General features: G+C 40.4%; 1 protein-coding gene across 1 annotated transcript in view; it reads left to right on the top strand.

The window, feature by feature from the left end:
- The window catches only part of LOC127574447 (collagen alpha-1(IX) chain-like), a 74,629-nt gene extending 51,637 nt beyond the window's left edge, over positions 1–22,992 (top strand). The window contains exons 23-29 of the mRNA XM_052023463.1: positions 1,774–1,827; positions 4,691–4,744; positions 5,233–5,277; positions 9,484–9,537; positions 19,980–20,033; positions 22,580–22,633; positions 22,978–22,992. Coding sequence (XP_051879423.1) covers positions 1,774–1,827; positions 4,691–4,744; positions 5,233–5,277; positions 9,484–9,537; positions 19,980–20,033; positions 22,580–22,633; positions 22,978–22,992 — 330 coding nt within the window. The remainder of the gene's footprint in view (positions 1–1,773; positions 1,828–4,690; positions 4,745–5,232; positions 5,278–9,483; positions 9,538–19,979; positions 20,034–22,579; positions 22,634–22,977) is intronic.
- Positions 22,993–23,025: the final 33 nt, after the last annotated feature.

Below are 23,025 nucleotides of genomic sequence, written 5' to 3'. Positions count from 1 at the left end.
TTAAGCTGGTTATGCAAGATAAACCAGAACAAATGGAAGCAAAGATGCTGTTATATCTCGTTACCTCGTTAGCCAAAGGCAGAGAATTGAACTGTACCATAAAGCCCTCAAATGGGACTCTAGAAAATGTTTTTGATATACTACTAGCACATTTCAGCTCACCTGGGAATGAAACAGTGGATCTTCACCAATTTTATCCTTATAGTCATTAGCAAGGAGAATCTTCTGATACTTACTTAATAGAGTTAAAACTGATAGAAGATGATTTCAAACTTTGCAGCTTTGTAGGATTTGCTTAGCACAGATCTGCTTGTAAAATGCAGAAGTCCAGCCTGAAGAAACAGCTATTGTGAGACTGAGTTAATTCTAGAAAAGTGATTAAAAACATTAAGGTTGTCCAAAGATGGCTGACAGAAGGAAGTACATGTGTTGAGGTACAAAAGGAAGACAGGGAGTACAGCCAAGGTTGCTTAGATGTTGCAAGTATTATGGATGGCAACATGAGGAGCTGGCAAAGAAATACTCCACATATGGGAAAAAGTATGCGTGCCATGGACTAGAAAACATTTTCTACAAACAGTGCATAATGAAGTGGATATTGAAGTCTATGGTTGAGCTGAGCTATGCAAGGCAGAGTAAGTGTCGGATTCATAGTATCTGGTCACAAAAGAGGTCCATCCTGTGGAAGTAACTATAATATTTCATTACCTAAAGTAGTAATGTATTTATTCAAGATGTTGGTGCAAGAGCAACCAGTGATATTTTGGGAGCAACGCATAATATGTACTAAAGCAAGCCATTAATCTCTAGGCATTGCTGTTAAAACTAACCACTCATGTACTGTCAAAACTAACTAGTCACATGCTGTTGATGGACAAGATCACAGACTGTGAGGTTGAGAGATGTTCTCTGAAGGGGTGAAAGAGGTGAACCCAAAGAATCAAGGAAGCTATGGTGCGGATTTCACACATTAAGATTGAAAGATGCCACATCTATAGTAGGATGTGGTGCACTCCAGTGGATGATACTGATAAAGGTACATGATGGCAGGATCCTGGAAACAGTGAAAAGAAGTCAGCTACACTACCACCACATATGTGCCAAAGAACCGTCACTGAGATCAGATATGGCAGAACATGGTAGTGACTCAACACGAGCCACACACCAGATCACACGAGTTCATGACAGAAGGTGGACAGATTGGGGGAAGAGACACAAGGACAAATCTGAAAGGATACTCCATCCACCTAAGTACCTGAACAACTTTATGCCAAAGCTCACAGAGATTGAAATAAAAATAAAAGATGCTGGAAATACTCAGCAGGTCAGGCAGCATCTGCTGAAGGAGAAACAAAGTTAATGTTTTGGGATGATGACCCTTTGTCACGGTGGTTATTTTGGATGTTTTTAATTTTACTCGTTTTTCATTGTTTAAAAAAAGGGTTTAGGCTCATGTAATATTGGGTGCATAACCTTCTAAGGAATATAACATCTGGTCAACTGCTCTTTGTATATACTGTAACAATGTTTAGGGAAAAGCTTCCAAAAAGTCTTCCTCTATAATGAAGGAGACATACAGAAAGCAATACTGTCTCCCTATAAATTATTTTGTTTAGTGAAGTACTTGTTGGCTGTCTTCTGGTATCTTAGAGAATGATACCGTGTCCTGGGAATGCATCAGCAACTTCAGAAAGGAGAATGTTGCAAAATGAAAGTTTTGAAAGGGAAAAAGAAAGCAATGGTGTCACAACTGCATTATCCTTTTCATTTTAGGGTGATCCTGGGCCTGCTGGACGAGATGGGAGTCCTGGAGCTGATGGCATAAAGGTAACAAGAATTGAAGCTATGTGGCCTACTAAGTTGCCAGTATGTTCTCTATGCACAAATTTAGATTGGCCCATAATTTGCAGTGAAAGTAACAGTGAGGCTAATGGTTTGTCTTCAGTTACAAATCAGGTCAGATGCTGCTAAACGCAAGGATAAGCTTTTCTGTCTCTGGCTTTAAGAAAACATCATGGCCCTGCTTCATCACTGAATGCCAGTATGACTCAAAGTTGTTTTCATGTGATTGGTATGAATTAAACTCGTCAGCTAAAGTTGTATCACATTCATTTTAATGCAAGTGCCCTTTTAATGTTGTGTTAATAATGGCCAAACAATCTCACTGGCACTGAAAATTATTGTTATGGGCAATGAATCTTATTTCTTCAGGTTTTGATTGGTGTTATAGATATTAAAGATGTACAATTTTTTTCACTTTTCCAATTTCTCACTCTTTCTTAATCCAATCATTCTTTCCCATTTTTATTTCACTTTCGGTAGCTGGTTTGACATTAACTTCATTGTTAATATTGCAGCTCTTCAACCTTAGTGGTTAAGAAGAGACACAGTGGCTCTTCCTGTAAAGCAAAGAAGAAATCAGCTCATACTTTCAGCAGTACAAATATCACATGAAGACACCATCACGGGCAGAAGCCATTCTTTGCCCTGCCACAGCAAATTATGGTTTAATATTTGAAGAGAAACAGAAAATGTTTGTAAAAGATTGAGGCAGAAAAGGTGAAAGATTTTTGGTTGGCCTTCCTATGGCTCTTGCTGTTTTTTGTGTGATCCCATCAATGTTCTTTTCATGGCTGGGTCATTGCAGAGACCTTGATGTGCTGGGACCCAGCCGTCAACACCCACTGCTGATTGATGCTCATTTAAAGCTTCAATCAAACACACTATTTAACTGATTTCTGCAATGTGCTGGTACTTGGTAATTCATCCTCAAGGTCTGTCCTCCTCCAAAATGTCATGTGATACAGGATGCTCCTGTTCCTGCTGGACCTGGAGAAGAGAAAAAAAAAGAGTCAGGATGGATAAATTGGACATTTGTTGATGATAATTTTGAGAGAATGGATTGAAGTTATCTAAGTTGACCCATCATTTTCAAGGGGGAAAAGAAGCCTTGTTCTGGTATAATATACCTCTATTTTTGCTGTCTCTGATTGTGTTCCCTCTGCTTGGGCCTTTGATCTCCAGGACTTGATGAGGGGAAGGAAGCTGGGTACATTTCTCGAGGTATTGACTCTCCATCTCATTGTGCCCTGTTTATTGTTACAGTGAGAGAGGTTGCTAGTAAGATAATAGCTATTGAAATGACAAGGAGAGATGTGATGTACATATGGCAGATATGTTGAGAAGATGCTAGATGGAAAGAGATAAAGATGACAATAGATTTAAGCTGAACGTGGAATGTGAAGTAAGGGACAAGCAGAATGCAGTGGAGTGGGAAATGAAGGAGTGCTATGAATAGGTCACGGATGTGGACCCATAACTGCATGACAAGGCATGGGTGTTAATATGTTACAAAGAAAGGTGGGTTTGATAGAATGAGAAAAGCTGTAGCAGTTTGCTGGGGTAACTAAAGCAAGGGAATTGTTTGGAATGATATCAGAGAAATTGGAAAAAAATGGGTGAAGTATTAAAAGAGGTTAAGTAATTAGGAGTGAAGAACTTGCCTTTGATTTGCATCTCTAACTATGACAGTATTGATTGGCACCTCCATTAATTTGATTGTATTGACTTCAATGAACTGGAAATGCAGTACAATGACGTGTCATGCTCATTTGCCTTTTGCTCTACAAACCAAAAGTGAACTTCCCTCTTGTGTTTTCCTTTCTCATGGGACATGTGCATCACTGAAAAAGCCAACGTTCATTGGCTGCTCCCATTTGTTGTTGAGAAAGCAGCAACAACGATGGAGGAATTTAGGCTTCTAGCCACCTCAGTCCAGGTTGGAGGAACAACACCTCATATTCCGCCTTGGGGGAGCTCCAACCTGATGGCCTCAACATTGATTTCTCTAACTTCCGGTGACCCCACCCCTTCTTTTTCTTCCCCCCCCCCACTCCTTTGTCTTCCCTTATTCCTGTGGCTCCCTTCCCCACCTCTCCCCCTCTTCTGTCCTTTATTTCATGGTCCACTGCCCTCTCCTACCAGATTCCTCCTTCTTCAGCCCTTTGTCTCTTCTACCTATCACCTCCCAACTTATTACATCCTCCCCCACCCACCCACCTTCCCCCTCTCACCTGAACTCGCCTATCCCCTGCCTGTGTGTGCTCTTCCCCCTCCCCTCACCTTCTTATTCTGGCTTCTGCCCTCTTCCTTTCCAGTCCTGATGAAGGGTTTCAGCCTGAAACGTCAACTGTTTATTTCCCTCCATAGATGCTGCCTGACCTGCTGAGTTCCTCCAGCACTTTTTGTGTATTGCTCCAGATTCCAGCATTTGCAGAATGTCTTGTCTCCAGATTGCTTTACCTTGTCCTTCCAACTTCTGGAAATCGTTGCTTTCTCTTTTTGCTCATTTCCGGTGGAACATCCGAGAATCTTGGAGCAGCCTTTCTGCTCGACTGAGTGCCAAAATGCATCTTCCAATTGTTTGCACCAGTTTAACACAAGAAGTGAAAGCGGGGAATGCAACAGGGCGCGAGGTCACTCCTGATTTTTGTTGGGATTCACAATGGAAACTGTGCACCTAGTGATGGGAAAGCAGTTGATGGGCTAGCAGCTCTGACCCACCCAGACTGCCTGTGAAGTAATGTGGTCCACCCAATACGATAGGCAAGCTTTGAACAGATCGATCCTGCTGGGATCATGGGTATTACACGTTCCTACAAATCCTTATGCTTTTATGTTTTTAATGTAGGGCGATGCTGGAATACCCGGCCGAATGGGAGAAGCTGGAGTTCGAGGTTTACCTGTAAGTATTTCAGCTGCAATAATAAAAAAAATCTCCAGGGCAAAATCTAAGCCATTTATTTACTTCACAAAATCAATTTCCTGTATAAATTCCTATTTCCCTAAAACCAATGATTGCACCTATTAATTAATTCTCTGAAACATATTCATGATATATTTGAGAGAGATGATTAAATGCATATTGGTCACTAAAACTTCAAAAAAAAGCATAGTTTTGATAAGTAATTGAAGAGATGTGATCATTTCTGAGTTACAGGCAGGTACAAATTCTTAAAATGTTTGTATGAAGGCAGTTTTATGCTGTTTTGAATTTCCTGTAGAAGATGTGAGCATTAATAGTGACTTCCACAAATCACAGGACTTGAAGTTTAGCAATAAATGTGGCAGGTTGATTGTTCATTGCCAGGTTATTGGTTGCCAGATAACAATGACTTTTTTAGTTTATCCAGTGGGGATAGTTGATAATATCTGGTATATGTTTTTTTTAAGGGATTACATGGATCACCAGGACAGAAAGGACCCATTGGGGAAAAGGTAATTGGTTTATTTTTTCAGATTGAGAAATAACACAAATATAATCTCCCAAATACTGACAGTCCCAGAGCAAGGAAAACCAAAATAGGAAATCCATCAGATTCTTGAAAAGTACAAAAACAAAAGTTATGAACCTGCCGACATACCTAGAATATTTCTAGAACATCCAGTGCAAAACTGGTGCAAACAATGAGTTTGGACTAGAGGTAGTGATGAGTCTTACTTTGAAATCTAATGTTGGCACAGGGAGGCCCAATGTAAATGTGGTTTCACGTGGGCACATTTGAAAAAGATTGAAATGTGGAGTTGTTGGAAAATGCACATAGCAATGTATATTGTGCCCTTAACATCCAGAAAGTTAGAATACATGGGATCTGGGGAGATTGGATACAAAATTGGCTTGGTGGTAGGAGGCAGAGGGTGGCCATGGAGGGTTAATATTCAGATTGGAGACCTGTAACCAGTGATGAGCCACAGGGATCAGTGCTGAGTCCTTTAATGTCCCTGTGAGGAAGAAAGACAAGGATAGCAAGGTTCAGGAACCTTTGGTGACAAGAGAGGTTGTAAATTTAGTCAAAAAGGAAAAGAAAGCACATGTAAGATTCAGGAAACTGAAATCAGACAGGTCCCTTGAGGAATATAAAGGAAGCAGGAAAGAATTAAAAAAGAGAATTGGGAGAGCTATAAAGGGGCCTGAAATGTCCTTGGTGAGTGGGATTAAGGAGAATCCCAAGGCACTGTATATATACATTAAGAGCAAGAGGGTAGCTACGGACATGAAGGACCACTCAAGGACAAAGAAGGGAATTTATACCTGGAGCTGGAGGAAGTGGGCAGGATACTAAATGAGTACTTTGCATCAGTATTCATTAAGGAGAAGGACATGGGAGATAGTGATATCAGGGAGGTGAATGCTGAAATTCTAGGGCATACTGATGACAAGATGGAGGAGCTGATGGGTCTCTTGAAGAACATTAAGGTAGATAAGTCACCAGAACCTGATGGGATCTATCCCAGATTGTTGAGCGAGGCAAGAGAGGAGATTGCTGGGGCCTTGACAGAGATCTTTGTGTCCACTTTAGCGACAGGTGAGGTCCTAGAGGACTTGAGAACAGCCAATGTTGTTCATTTGTTTAAGAAGGGCATTAGGGACAAACCAGGAAATTATAGGCTGGTGAGCCTTGCGCAACTGGTAAGGTAATTTTTGGAGAAAATTTTTAGGGACAGGATTTACTTGCATTTGGAAAAGGATGGACTTGGATAGTCAGCATGGTTTTATGCAGGGGAGGTCATGTCTTACTTGATTGAGTTTTTTGAGGAGGTAACAAAGATGTTTGAGGGTAGGATAGGAGATGTTGTTAACATGGAATTTAGTAAAGCATTCATTAAGGCCCCTCATGGTAGACTGGGTCAAGAAGATTAAGGCACATGGGATCTATGGAGATTTGGTGGATTGGATTCAAAGATGGCTAGACCATAGGAGACGGATGGTAGTGGTGGAGGGGTGTTATTCTGACAAGAGACCTGTGACCAGTGGTGTTCTGCAGGGATCTGTGCTGGAACCTCTTTTTTTGTGATTTTTTTATATATATATATATTTGGACAAAATATGTAGGTGGGCTGATCTGTAAGTTTGCAGGTGACACAAAAATTGGCAGAGTTGTGGATAATGAGGAGGGTTGTCAAAGGATATAAATCAGTTGGAAATATGGGCAGAAAAATGGCAGACAGAATTTAATCTGGAAAAGTGTGCTCTGTCGCACTTTGGGAAATCAAACATTAGCGGAAAGTACAGAGTAATTGGTGGGACCCTTGGGCGCATTGATGTACAAAGTGATCCATAGTTCCCTGAAAGTGGCAACATAAGTAAATAGGGTGGTAAAGAAGGTAAATGGCATACTTGCCTTCATTGGTCAGGCACTGAGCAGTTGAGAAGTTGTGTTGCAGTTGTATAAAACTTTGGTTAGGCCACATTTGGAGTAATGTGTGCAGTTCTGGTCAATGCATTACAGGAAGGATGTGGAGGCTTTGGGGAGGGTGCAGAAGAGGTTTACTAGGATGTTACCTGGATGAGAGAGTAGGATCTATAAGGAGAGGTTGGACAAACTTAGATTGTTTTCTGTGGAGGAGCAGCCTGATAGAAGTATATAAAATTGAAAAGGAAATGGATAGAGAAGATAGTTGGAGTCTTTTTCCCAGGGTGGAAGTATCAAATACTAGAGGGGCATAGTTTTAAGGTGGGGGGGGGAGTTTAAAGGAGAATAACAAAGCAAATTTTTGCACAGAGTGTGGTAGGTGCCTGGAAGGCTGTGCCAGGGCAGGAGGTGGAAGCAGATATGATAGCAGTGCTTAAGAGGCATTTTGACAGGCGCATGAACAGGCAGGATATAGTGGGTTATAGATCATGTGCAGGCAGATGTGCAGTTTAAATTGGCATCATGGTTTGCACAGACATGGGCCAAAGGCCCTGTTCCTGTGCTCTGCTGTTTTATGTTCTATATATATTAATCATTTGGAAGAGAATGCATGATTAGTAAGTTTTCAGATTGGCAATATAGTGGACAGTGTAGAAGGTTATTTAAGGTTACAACAGGATTTAGATCAACTGGTAAAGTGGGCAAGGGGATTGCTCATGGAATTTAAACTGAGATAAATGTGAAGTGATGCATTTTGGGAAGCTAAAAGGGCTGGTGAATTAATAACAGGAAACAAAGAAGTGGCAGATATATTGAATCAATTTTTTGTAACAATGTTCACAGTGGAGGACATTGCAAATATCCCTGAGATAACAGATGGGTCAATTTGAAATAACATGGAGTAAAAAGTAAAAATTCCAATCACGAGGGACTTTGGCCTTTAGATAAGATATCTTTATTAGTCACGTGTACATTGAAACACAGTGAAATGCATCTTTTTGCGTAGAGTTTTCTGGGGGCAGCCCGCAAGCATCGCCATGCTTCCAGTGCCAACATAGCATGCCCATAATTTCCTAACCCATACGTCTTTGGAATGTGGGAGGAAACCGGAGCACCCGGAGGATTGCAGATGGGTTGGAATTTAAGAAGAGGGAGATTTTGGTACAGTTGTGCAGGGTGTTTGTGAAGCCACACCTGGAATATTGTACACAGTTCTGGTCCTGTAAAAACAAAGGATGTAAAAGCATTGGAGGCAGTCTAAAGGAGATTCACCAAGCCAATTCATGGAATGAAAAGTAGTTATTTCAAGAGAGGCTTAACAGTTTGTGTCTGTATTCAAAGTTAAAGTCAAGTTTATTGTTATATGCACAAGTACATGTGTGCACAGGAGCAGTGAAAAACTTATAGCAGCATCACAGGCACATAGCATCACAAGCAGCATTCATAAGAAAAAACATAAACATAAATTATACACAATTTTTACAAGAAAGAACACAATTAGAACAAAAAAAAGCAAAGTCTATTTTATTGCAAAGTAATTAAAGTGGTCATAGTGTTGCTTAACTGTAGTGATTAAGGTTTTGCCAGTTGGTTCAAGAACCAAATGGTTGAAGGGAAGTAGCTGTTTTTGAACCTGGTGGTGTGGGACTTCAGGCTTCTGTACCTACTGCCTGAAGGTAGCTGTGAAAAGATGGCATCACCTGGATGGTGGGGATCTTTGATGATGGATGTTGCCTTCATGAGGAAGTGCCTCCTGTAGATACTATCGGTGGTGGGGAGAGATGTGCCCATGATGTATTGGGCAGAGTCCACTACTCTCTGCAGCTTCTCGGAGTTTCGAAGAATGAGGGGTGACCTTATTCAAGCACCTAAGATCCTAAGGGGGCTTGACAGGGTAGATGTTGATATATTTTCACTAGTGTGGGAGTCACAAACTAGGAGACATAGCTACAAAACAAGTGGCTGGCCATTTAAAACTGTGGTGCATAGAAGTTTTTTCTCTCTGAGGGTAGGGAATCTCTGGAACTCTCTGCTCCCTAAGGTGGTGGAGACCAGATCATTAGATACATTTACGGTGGAGATAGATAAACATTTGAAAGACTGAGGACTGTGAGGAACTGCCAAAGAAGAGGAAATGAGACCAGCATCGATCAACCTTGATCACATTGAATGGCAGGGCAGGCTTGAGGGCCTTGGTGACCTACTCCTGCTCCTATTTCCTTCTATTCTTATGTTTTTTTTTCATGTTGGTAAAACTACTGCTTATGTATGTGTATTGGCCTAATTTCAGGGTGATATTGGTGAGATGGGACCGATGGGACCTCCTGGAATCCCAGGGGAGCCTGTAAGTATCTTTTTCTGTAAAGAATATTTCCAGCTAGACACTTGGATACCCTTTGTGAGAATGATGTTAAAACATGCTTTTCTGTGTTCAGGCAATTTTCTCCCCACTTTTAAAAGGTTTAATTAATTGATGAATTAGGAACAAGGGATAAGGTCCTGCAGAATGAGTATAGGGAGTTAAGTAAGAAGTTAAGAAGAAGGACCTCGAGGTTAGTGACCTCCGGATTACTCCACGTGCGAGCGAGGTCAGAAACAGAAAAATAGGCCAGATTAATTTGTGGCTGAGGAGCTGGTACAGGGGCAGGGATTCAGGTTCTTGGACCATTGGGATCTCTTCTGGGGTAGAGGCAAGCTGTACTAGAGGCACAGGTTGCACTTGAACCACAGGTTGCACTTGACCAATGTCCTTGCGGGGAAGTTTGCTGGTGCTACACAGGAGGCTTTAAACTAGATTGGCAGGAGGTTGGGACTCTGAGCAGGAGCAAGTCATGGGATAAAGCAGTAGCCATCAAGAGCAAGTTTAGTATTCAGGATAGCCAGGGGCACAGTAAAGTTAAACTGCATTTATTTCAAAGCATGAGCATTAACAGGTAAAGCGGATGAACTCAGAGCATGGATTAGCTCTGGGAACTGGATGCTATAGCCATAAGGGAAACATGGCTAAGGGAAGGGTAGGACTGGCAGCTCAATGTTCCAGGATACAGATGCTACAGGTGTGACAGAGGTACAGGTAAGTGAGGAGGGGGTGTTGGCTTTTTGATAAGGGAGGACGTATCAGCAGTGCTTGGAGACGACATCCTTGAAGGATCGTTCAGTGAGGCCCTATGGTAGAACTTCGGAACAAGAAGGGGAGCGTCACTCCAGGGGGCTGTATTATAGACTTCCCCAGTAGTTAGTGGGAACTTGAGAATCAGGGGTGTAGAGAAATTGCTCATAGTTGTAAGAATAACAGGGTTATATTAGTGGGAATCTTTAATTTCTCTGGCCTTGGCTGGGCCACCCAGAGTGTTAAGGGCTTGGATGGGGTGGAACTTGTGAAATGTGTTCAAGAAAGTTTCCTGAGTCAATATCTAGCAGGTGCAATACTGGACCTCCTCTTGGGAAACTAGGCAGGGCAAGTAACAGAGGGGGCAGTCAGGGACCTCTTTGACTCGAGCAACCACTAATTTAGTTTTAAGTTAGTGATGGAAAAGGTTAGGACAGGCCCACAGGTTAGAGTCTTAAACTGGAGCAGGGCTAATTTCAAGGGAATTTGGCAGGATCTAGCAAAGGTCAATTGGGAGAGCCTGTTTGAAGGGTAAGGAATGAATGGCAAGTGGGAGGCTTTTAAGACTGTGATATCAAGAGTCCAGTGGCAGCATGGACTCTTGCTTTATTTTGCTGCAATTTCATTATTTTCTGTTAGGGTGAAGGGTAAACCTGGCAAGTTTAGGGAACCCTGGCCAACAAGGTATTGAGACTCTGGTCAAGAACAAAAAAGGAAGCATACATTGAGTTTAGGAGTTTGGGGACAAGTAAATCCCTTGATGACTATAAAAAGATGAAGAATATACTTAAGAGGGAAATCAGGAGGGTATGAGATGGACCTGACAGGTAAGGTTAAGGAAAATCCCAAGAGGTTCTGTAGGTATATTAAGAATACTAGGGTGGCGAGGGAGAGAGTAGGTCTCTTTAGAGATCAGCAGGACCACCTATGTCTCAAGTCGCAGGAGATGGGTGGGATTTTAAAGGAATATTTCTCCTCTGTTTAATGAGGCGAAAATCATGTTTGCTTGAGAGATATGGGAAACAAGTAGAGATGTATTGGAGAAAATTCATTTTGCCAGGGAGGAGGTATTTGCAGCCTTGCAGTGCATTAAGGTGGATAAATCCCCAGGGCCTGACTGAATGCATCCTTGGACTTTGTGGGAGGCTAGAGAAGAAATTGCGCAGGCCCTTACGGAGATATTTGCTTTATCATTAGCCACTGGTGGAGTTCCTGAAGACTGGAAGGTGGCTAATGTCATTCCATTGTTTAAGAAGGGTAGCAAGGACAAGCCAGGGAACTACAGGCTGGTCAGCCTGACATCGGTGGTGGGGAAGATACTGGAGGGAATTCTGAGGGACAGGATCTACCAGCATTTGGATAGATTAAGATAAGATATCTTTATTAGTCATATGTACATCGAAAAACACAGTGAAATGTATCTTTTGCATAGAGTGTTCTGGGGGCAGCCCACAAGTGTTGCCATGCTTCTGGTGCCAACGTAGCATGCCCACAACTTCCTAACCCATATTAGGAGAAGTCAGGATGGCTTTGTGCGTGAGAAGTCATGTTCGATGAATCTTTTAGAGCTCTTTGAAGAGGTAACCAAAAGAGTAGATGAGGGTAGGGCAGCGGATGTTGTCTATTTAGACTTTAGTAAGGTTCTGCATCACAGGCTGGTCTGTAAGGTTCTGCATCACAGGCTGGTCTGTAAGGTTAGGTCACATGGAATAGAGGGAGAGCTAGTTAGGTGGATTCAAAATTGGCCCGAGGGTAGGAAGCAGAGAGTGCTGGTTGAAGGTTGTTCCTTGGAATGGAGACGGTGATTAGTGGTGTGCTGCAGGGGTCAGTTTTGGAACCCTTGTTGTTTATATAAACGATATGGATGTGAATGCACAAGGATTGATCAGCAGGTTTGCTGATGACACAAAATTAGGAGGTGTTGCTGATAGTGAAGAAGGTTATTGTAGATTACAGGAGATCTTGATCCGTTAGGGAAGTGGGCAGAGGAGTAGCAAATGAATTTCAATACAGATAAGTGTGAGGTGATACATTTTGTAAAGTCAAGCCAGAGTAGGACTTACACTATGAATGGTAGGGCACTGGGGAGTGTAATGGAACAGAGGGACCTAGGAGTATAAGTTCATAGTTCGTTGAAAGCAGCATCACAGGTAGATGGCGGTAAAAAAGGTATTTGGCACACTGGCCTTCATCAGTCAGCGCACTGAGTATAGGAGTTGGGACATTATGATGCACTTGTGTAAGTTATTGGTGAGGAGTCACCCGGTTATAGGAAAAACATGGTGAAACAGGAAAGAGTGCAGTAAAGATTTACAAGGATGTTGCCAGGACTAGAGGGCCTGAGTTCTAGGGAGAGGTTGGCCAGGCTAGGTCTTTATTCCTTGGAATGTAGGAGAATGAGGGGCAACCTTGGTATTGGTATTGGTCTATTATTGTCACTTGTACCGAGGTACAGTGAAAAGCTTGTCTTACAAACCAATCTTACAGGTCAATTCATTACACAGTGCAGTTACATTAAGTCAGTTCAGAGTGCATTGATGTAGTACAGGTAAAAACAAGAACAGTACAGAGTAAAGTGTCACAGCTACAGAGAAAGTGCAGTGCATTAAGGTGCAAGGTCACAACAAGGTACATCATGAGGTCATAGTCCATCTCATTGTATAAGGGAACTATTCAATAGTCTTATCACAGTCAGGTAGAAGCTGTCCTTAAGTCTGGTGGTACGTGCCTTCAGGCTCCTGTATCCTCTACCCGATGGAAGAAGAGAGAATGTCCCGGGTGGGTGGGGTCTTTGATTATGCTGGCTGCTTCACCAAGACAGCGAGAGGTAAAGACAGAGTCCAAGGAGGGGAGGTTGGTGTCCGTAATATGCTGGGCTGTGTCCACAACTCTCTGCAGTTTCTTGCAGTCCTGGGCAGAGCAGTTGCCGTACCAAGCCATGATACATCCAGATAGGATGCTTTCAGTAGTGCATTGGTAAAAGTTGGTGAGAGTCAAAGGGGACAAACCAAATTTCTTTAGCCTCCTGAGGAAGTAGAGGCGCTGGTGAGCTTTCTTGGCCGTGGTTTCTACGTGATTTAACCAGGAACCTTATAGAAATGTTTAAAATTATGAGAGGCATTGATAAGGTGGATGGTAATGATCTTTTCCCCAGGGTAGGGGAGTCCAAAACTAGGGGACATAGATTTAGGGTGAGAGGGGAAAGATATAAAAGGGACCTGAGGGGCAACTTTTTCACGCAGAGGATGGTGAGTATATGGAACGAGCTGCCAGAGGATGTGGTTGAGGCAGGTATAGTAGTATCATTTAAGAGGCACTTGAATAGGTACATGGAGCGGAGGGGCCTGGAGGGATGTGGGGTGAATGCACGAAATTGAATCTAACAAGGTGGATAATGTGGTGGGCATGGACTCATTGGGGCGAAGGGCCTGTATCTGTGCTGTGTTGCTCTCTGACTCTGTTTAGCTCCTGTAAGCAACCTCTCATTAGGTGTCTTCCAAACTACATGCATGCGATTCCAGTAGAAAGCATGCCAAAAAAAATAGAATGCCCTGGTTTTTGTGGGAAAATGTCAATAGTTCTCTGCACATTTGCCAATATTTCCTTGCACAAGTCTCTGCAAGTGGGCGGCACGGTGGCGTAGCAGTTAGCGCGATGCTATTACAGTGCCAGCGATCGGGGTTCGATTCCCGTCACTGTCTGTAAGGAGTTTGTACCTTGTCCAGTGTCTGCGTGGGTTTCCTCCAAGTGCTCCGGTTTCCCCCCACATTGCAAAGACGTACGGGTAGGTTAATTTGGGTTTAAAATGGGCAGCATGGACTCGTTCATCCGGAAGGGCCTGTTACCACACTGTAAATAATTTTTTTTTAATTTAAAATTTAAAAAATTCAAAATTAAAAAAAAATATATAAATTTTTAAATTTAAACTGTGGGATTTCCTCACGAGCATCGAAGTATCAAATTTGTAAACGGATTGTTGGCAATAGTTATGCTGACTGCACTCTAACTTTGTGAGGGATTGCAAAGTTTTGGGAGTTCCCTACTACTAATACTGAACACCTGTGCCAGTGTTTCCCATTCATTTCAAGAGAGGAGAACAGTTATGAGGCGCAAAGGCAACTGCTGTATTTCTGGATTTGTTTTAATTGTTTTAGTTTATTTAAATCTTTTAGGTATTTATAATACTTCTATTTTAATTTTTTTTACACTTTTAATATTTTTAAAACTATTTAACATTTTTAAAATCATTTAACTGTTTGAATGACTTTAGTGGTTTTTAATAGTCTGATCAGGGACATTCAGATTCTTTTTTACAAGCTTTACTGTCAGTTAAGTCAGAGGATGTGGGCCAGCTGGCCATCAGTTTTATTCAGCTGTTTTGTGAGCAGAGCTTATTCTGCCCTGCTCCCAACCATATGATGGGAAGCCCTGTTGCTGTGTAGGGCCTTGCTGTAAAATTCTGCAGGTAGCTTCTGTCCTGCATGTTCCCACAGGGGTTGGGCTGGTGGTGGGAAAGGACTGGGTAGAAACTGTGTGATACGATTAGGAACCTTCCCTACAGATCAATGATAAATGCAGGCAGGTGAGTCACTGGGACCTGATCTGGGCTATTGACCTGAATTAATATAGTGTTTCTTCATGACTTCAGGTTCTCCTAAAGAATATAATGACAGTTGCAGCTGCCAAACTGTGCACATACATTTATTTTAATGATGTTGATTGAGGAATAGATCAACCTAAATCAGCAGAAATCATGACAGCATGAAAGAAGGTCATTTGGTCCATCAAGCCTCAACTGGCTTCCGCATTAGATATCAGTTCCAATCCCCAATTGCTTTCCCAGAACCCTATAGTTTTCCCTTTCTCAAATGTCTATCCACTATCTTTTTGAAAACCATTGACAGGACTTACTTCCGTCACTTCTCTAGGAATTGAAATTCTAAATCATAGGCTACTTAGCTATATGTAAAGGCTTTGCTAATTACTTAAAATCAGTGCCACCTACTTCAGAAAGGGAAAAAGGTTTTTCTATATTCATTTTATACTAACATTTGACGATGTTGAACACATATCAAATCACTCATATAATCGTCTAAATCCCAGCTTCTCCTGTCTATACATATAATTGAATCTCCTTATCCCTGGAACCTGTCTACTAAATCATTTCCATATTCTCTCTTGGCCATTGAAGTCCCTCTCATTATATGGTACCCAGAAATGGAAGCATTGCTCTATTTCTAGCTATTTCAGTGTTTTATGGAGATTCAATATGACCACCATGCTTTTTTGCCAAGATCCTGTATGTGATTTAAATCACTCTATCAATGTCTTGTCTCTTTCAAAGATTAGAACATGTCCCTCTTTTCCTACAACCACTTTAGAATTGTGCCATTTATTTTATGTTGCATTTTTTTTGCATTCTTTAATCATGTAGCATTTTACAATTTGTTGCATTAAATTTCATCTGCCAATTTATACTATCATTGCCTTTTATATTCTGATGGTTTACAAACATGTGGATTAGGAGCAGGAATAGGCCATAGGGCCTCTTGAACAAAGATCAAAGCTGACTTGATTGTAAACTGAACTTTGCACTCCCGTCTACCTGCAGTGACCTCTCCCCTGCTCCCATCTTCTTGCTGTCTATCTACTCCGACTTAAAGATGTTCAGATTCTGCCTCTACCATCCTTTGAGGAAGGTTGTTTCAAAGACTCACAACCCTCTGAGAGGGAAAAAAAACTTTCAACTCTGTCTTAAATTAGTGATCCTTAACTTTAAGCAGTGATCTCTGGTTCTAGATTCTCCCACATGAGGAAACATCCTCTCCACATCCACCCTGTCAAGACTCTTCGAGATCTTTTATGTTTCAATCAAATCTCCTCTCACTTCTCTAAGCCGCAGCAGGTACAAGCTTGGCTGTCCAACCTTTCTTCACAAAATAACCCATCGATTCCAAGTATTAGCCTATTAAGCCTTCTCTGAACTGCTTCTAGAGTATGAACACCTATCCTCGAATAAGGAGGCCAATATTGTACTCCAGGTGTGGTTTCACCAATGCCCTCGATAATTGAGGCGTAACATATTTTTGTATTCAGCTTTCCTAGCAAGAAGCAATACTAATCTGATAGCTTTTCTAATTACTTGCTTTACCAACATTATTATATATTGTAAATCATGCATCAGGACACCCAGATGCCTCTGCCTCTCACAACTATGCACTCTCTTGCCATTTAGAATCTATGATTTTTTTAAAAAACGTTCCTGCCAAAATAAACAATCCAATATTCTAATCCATTTGCGAGATCTATGTGACTTTACTATCTGTCTTTGTAGTATTACCAAATGTAGCAATCATACTTTTGTTGCCTTCATCCTGGTTGTTATATAAATTATAAAAAAGTTGAGGGTCCAGCACCAATCCCCGTGGCACACCATTTATTATGTTGCCAGTTGGAGAATGACCCCTGATCTCCAGCTAATCTTCTTACCATGCTTTTATTTTCTGCAATAATCTTTGATGTGACATCTTCTCAAATGTCTTCTTGAAATCAAAGTGTAATACATCCGTTGCTTCCCCTTTACCCACAGTATATGTTACTCCTTCAAAGAATTCCAAAGAATTGATTGAACGTGATTTCTCTATCACAAAACCACACTGACTTTGCTTGCTTATCTTGAAGTGTTCTAAGTGCCATGATTTTAATAGCCCCTAACATTTTTACAGTGCCGGAGGTTAAGCTAAATGCCCTCAAGTTTTTTGCTTACTGAATCCTTCCCTTTTTGAAGAAGTTTGCTATTTTCCAATGTGAAAGAAACCTTGCTTGAATTCTGGAATTTTGGAAATACAATGCATCATGTTTCCACTAGTCACTTCTTTCAAAACTCTGGGAAGAAGTCTGGCAGGCTTTAATTTTGCTGATTAGTTTATTGTGCGGTACTTTATCAAACATATTTTGTAAATTTGTATGTCACATTATTCTCATCAGTTCTCTGTCACCTCTACAAATGATCCATCCAGTTAATTAAGCACAATTAGCCTTCAAACAAATCCATGGTGGCTTTCCTTTAATCCATCATTATTAAAAATGACTTAATTTTGCCCCCGAGTATTGTTATCAGCAGTTTCCCTATCACTGAGATTAATTAGACTGTAGTTGCTGGATTTATCTTTATAATCTTCCAGTTCTATAGCATCACTTCAGGTAAGATATCAGGGTTCTTTCCTACTTTAGAGGTACACAGAAGGTTTGAGGGATACAGGCGCAAATGCAGGCAAATGGGGACTAGGTTTGGATAAACATCTTGGTTGGAATGGATTGAGTTGGGGCCAAGGGGCCTGTTTTCCCATGCTGTATGACTCTATGGTTGTGATGTTGAACTGGCAATCCAGAGTTCATTGAGTTAAATCCCACAACAAGGTTTTTGGTTTCACTTGAAAAAAATCTGGTAATATCTGGGAGCAAATTGCCTTGCTGCTCTCACAAGGTCTGGCCTACATGTGACTCCAAGTTTGAATTAAGTGATTGATTCTTAATACGCTTAAAGCCAACACGTCATAACATAACCTAGGAGGTAAATTCATTGATCACTGGCCAAGCTGTAACAGTGCAAAAGACTGAAGGCATCAAATTCTCAACTCAGCAATTAGATTAGCCCTAAAAGCACCAACATGCCTTCGGAGATTTCATACTCTTTGAGTCAACCATTTTTTGTTTTCACTGTAGCTTTAGTCATGTGAAATGAGATTTTCAATGACATAGTGCCAAGTATATGTGATTCATGACCCGAAAACAAAAAGTAGTCAGTCCAAATTGATGCCAAATATTTTTGAGCCCAGATGGGTTATCTTAGTTTTGTTTATCACTTTGTAAATTAAATAATCAATTTATCCTGATCAGGTGATTTCATAGCATGTTGCTCAAAAGCTGAATTTGACAATTCAGCTGTACCTTTTATGGTCACTAGCACTGATTTCATCTTATTTTCACTGATTTCATACTATGAGCATTGGTTCTACATTTGAGACCATATATACTTTGTAGGACAGTGAGAGTAAAAGAATGTGTTACTTGCAGTTCTGTGGTTTATGACGACATTAAGCTTCCTTTTATTATTAACAAGACTGGACTGGATGAAAAGCCAGGACTTATGGCACAGTGCGCTATACAGGATGCAAAGCACAGAAGAGTAGATGAAATAAATAAAGAACAAGTTTGATGATATCAGGTTTAAAGTCCTGTGGATCACAGGAAGCAAGACAGGCTTAACAAAGTCAAATGGATCAGCCTTGTAAATGCTAGAGAGCAGACAGAAACAAAAACAGCATAAAGACAGGCGTTGGCCATTTTGTGCCACAAGACTACTTCCACTATTTAGTAGAACTTTGGCTAATCTGTAATTTAGCGCCACATTTCTGTACTGTATAAAGGAGTCGGGTCACATATATTTATGGTATGATGATATAGTGGTTCTTTTGGTGAACTAGTAACACATAGATTCTTCATTGATGTTTTTGAGATGCATGGCACTGAGGCAGCTGGAGTATTTAAATTGTTTAAATATATTAAGAACAAAAAGTAATGGTAAGCATAAAACCACTGAATTGCTACAAAAATCTGTTTGGTTTATGAATGTCTCCTTAGGACAGAAATTGGTCACTGTCCTCACTGGACTGGCTATATGATAGTTGACTCAAAGAGTATGAAATCACTGTGGGCATGTTGTGCTCTAAGGGCTATTGTAAATCCAGATCAATGGAAGTGTGGTTGAAGTACCTGAGCAAACTTCTCAACAACTCTAGAGCGACAAGGTAAAGGTAGTAAATGCTGGTCTGGCCAAGAATGCTTACATCCCATAAGTGATTTAGAAATAAAACACAACCATCTTTGTCTGAAAGTACACAAATTTAGTTAACAGAAATCTAACCGATCTCAGATTTGAAAAATAACACTTACTTAACAACAACTCCCATTTTATTCTACCACAATATGCATGTGGAATTATCTCCCAACTTCACTTCTGAAAGGCCTGTTTAGGTGATATCCCCCAATTCTATATTCTCCAACCAACAAGGTTTCTGTACATCTACCTGATAATTTCTCAAGAAAACTTTGATTAAATCTTAATATCCCATATTCTAGGAATTACATTTATGCAGTCTCTCCTAGTAATTAAACCTCAAGTCCAAGTATCGATGGAGCAAATTTGCATTGTCTTCAAGAAGTCAACTTACCACCATCTTCACAAAGGAATCTTGGAATGAGCAGTAATTTCTGGTGATGCTTACATCCAGAAGAACCATTGAATGAATAAGGAATTCTTCACTTTTTGAGATCATGAACAATGAAATAGGTTAGAGTGGCAGACTGTTTACAATAAATTTTGATTTCAGCATAATCAATAGGGTGAATTTGAACAAAATTACACACCTATTATTCCTACAGCCATCTTCTCAGCACTTCTCAAAATTCAACAATATATGCCTGTAAAATGTGTTTTTGGAAATTATGGGAAGGAAAGGGTAAGGGATATGTGTAGGAAAGTGACAGCATGATGAACAATCAGCCATGATCTTGGTGAATGAACTAATCCTGCACCCTTAACTTATAATGTTCTTGTATATTCTTATGTATGTTAGCTATGTTCCATATTTTAATAATAGTGTTTTATTCCCAAGGGTGACCCAGGAACACCAGGACAAGGAGGAGCCCAAGGTCCACGTGGCCCTCCTGTAAGTACTGTAACTTCCAGTCCATTATTTTTTCATTTGTTCCACATGTACAGTATAAGGTGAAAAGTATGTTATTTTCCCACCACAATGGGCGGAAAACTTAAGAGATTGAATTCTTAGTGTTAATCTGCCCTATTGGAACTGAGCTAAAAGGATCAGATCCCATAGTTATTTTAGCCAGGCCAGTGGCAGATAAGCCACGTTTCGTCTGAAATACGATGGGTAATGAAGAGAAGGTACCCAATAACAAAGTTTCTAATCAGTAACTCATTCTGGAAACTCATGGCAGCAGGACAAATAATGTTTGGCCATGGTGGCTCCACACACAAATAGTCTTTCAGCACGAATCAACAGATTGCCTTTTGCATAATGTGTTAGAGGATGGCTAGCCCCTGTGCAACCCAGCTTTTGATGATGGTTTCACAAAATAATGGGCAATTAATCAGTGTGTGATATTTGGGTCTTTTCAAAAGCAAGACAGGTCATGCATTAGTGGAGCCAGTCACTATCTAAAGTAACCATGTTTAAAGTGTGGTTATCCATCTTGCTCATTTACACTATGTCAGGCCAAGAGCTGGAATCCTTTGTGATGGTAGTATATGAACTTACTTATTGCATTAGTTGTGTAAACTAATTATACAATGAGGCAATAAAAATGAAATATTTTATCTGATCCAAGAACATATTATCCTGTTTTTACAGTTTTAAATATAATACACACTTCAAGTTATCTTTCCCTATTTTCCTTTTTTAACTTGCTAACATTTCCTGATAATGCTACCCTTGTGTTGAGACATAGAATGAGTACTGACTGTGGTATGGATGAGCAGTCACTTAATGACAATGAGACGTTTTCAAGGCTGTAGTTTTTTCTCTGTTGAACTAAGTCTAGCAAAGTTAATTTCATAGTTTCTACTGATGAAGTCTGCGGAGAATTGTATCAAAAGTAGTTGAATGAATAAAGGGCATAAGACATCTCCAAAAATGTGTTCATTGTTCCATTTCTCAGCTTTATTTTCAACAGTGAATGACATATTTTCTCATCTTCCAAATTAGTTTGGTTAAAATAAACATTTTAAGTAATGGCCTATTACTTGAGCCAGCCTTAGGAGAGCTTCAAAATGACATCTAAACTTAGAAGCAGCTTTTCTGAATGCTGACAAGGCAGAAGATTAAAAGTGACAAGAGAAACAAAGGTGAAGCATTTAAGGACTGGGCTGAAATATCACTGATTTGAAAGTATTGAACCTAGGGTCTACAGAGATCCTTGGTTGCATCTTGATAAGTTTTGCCAGGCAGGAAATTTTGACTCCTGCTTTCTCACAAAAGAAAGGTTTGCATTAAGTTGACCTTGAGTCACTTTAGGATACAGTCTCCAGTTACTAGTGCTGATACAAACAAACAACTTGCATTTTATATTTTGACCAGCACCTTTTAATCATAGAGTCACAGAATGGATAAAGGGCATTCAGCCCATCAAATCTGTATCAGTCTATTAAAGAGCAATATAGCTAGTCCCACGCTCTAGTCCTCTCCTGTAGCCCTGCAAATCTTCACTTTCAGATAATTATCCTGCTTGCTCTTGAACACTACAGTTGAATCTGTCTGCATTACCATCGCTGGAAGTGCATTCTAGATCCTCATTGCTCACTGTGTAAGCACTCACACAGGAGATAATGTGGAGAGTTACTAGGCACATCGGGAGACTCAAACTCCTGAAAGGTTATTTCCCATTCTGCTTCAGTCTTGAGTTGATGACTTGATTAGGCAGAATATATTTAAACTTTTATCCTTTTTTGGATATTAAATTATAAATTGCATTCAGTGCTGGCTTGTTCATTTTCACCTGTGTTAAACTCTGCCCTAAAATAGCTCAGAATTAACAGCACCAATGGCAGCCTTTTGTCCCATTGTGAGAAACTTAATGAGGCTCACAAATCCTGGAGTTTAATCTCAAACCCCAATAACTTCCATAAATTATTTGAGACTCTGGATTAGTTTTGCCCTACTAATGACGTGTTGCTGCAATAGTAATCCTGCTCGGTATGAGAGGAACTGAAGTTTTGGATGTTTGGTATGTGTGCTTGGCTGAGGAGCCAAGGGTGTGAAGTTACCATCCGCAGGATTATGACCGAATATCTTTAAATCAGAATCCCGCCTAAGTATTATAAATCAATGTATCAATCAAAGAATAGATATCACCATTTGGCATTACTGTTAATTAAGAACATCCAGGTAAGGTCCTATGGGGCCTTCTATTCAGTAACTCAGTAGAGCTCTCAACATCATTGAATAAGATTTCTAAGCCCTGTTAAGGCTTGTCCACCTATTTAAGATGACAGTTTAGTAAATATAATTTTTTGTAGATTTGTCTCCAGAAAAGATTTGATAACAAAATCAGCTTTCATGTTCCCGTGGTTCCTACTTGCCAGACTCGTTCATTACCTCTTTAAAATGTATCTAGTTCTTTACCATACTGAAACCTTCCAATTTACCCCCTGTATTTTATAGTGGTAAACGTCTAATGCAATGCCTTTTTTTAACAGGGAATTTCTGGAGAGCCAGGACTCATTGGACCTCCAGGTTTACCAGGTTCTGCTGTGAGTAAAATCAGGCCTCAACTGAATTATTAACTAGTATTTTAAGTAAAGTTAAAGAGAAACCTGCTCCATTTATATTCATGAACAATTCATCCATAATTTTCCACTGAAGGTATACTGAAGAAGAGTTAAATCTATTTGAATATGGTGCAAAGTTGCCTGTGAAGTTTTTCACCAACTTTTGTCTGAATATGAAAGTATTCCCATTGCCTCTAAGGCTCTTTTTGACAAGGCAATTGACCCACTCAACTTATGATAATTCCAGATTTCTAATGGCTAGTCACATTTGCAAGGAATATAGCATTATAGTGCTTTGATTCTTATCCTGGATCTGTATTCTATAGGTTGAAAGAGCTTAATTGTATATTTACTTAGTTGTTATTTTCTGGTTA

This window comes from Pristis pectinata, chromosome 9 (genome assembly GCF_009764475.1).
Source record: "Pristis pectinata isolate sPriPec2 chromosome 9, sPriPec2.1.pri, whole genome shotgun sequence".
NCBI lineage: Eukaryota > Metazoa > Chordata > Chondrichthyes > Rhinopristiformes > Pristidae > Pristis > Pristis pectinata.
The sequence above is the reverse complement of the archived record's forward strand: the minus strand, read 5'-3'. Positions and strand labels throughout refer to the sequence as shown.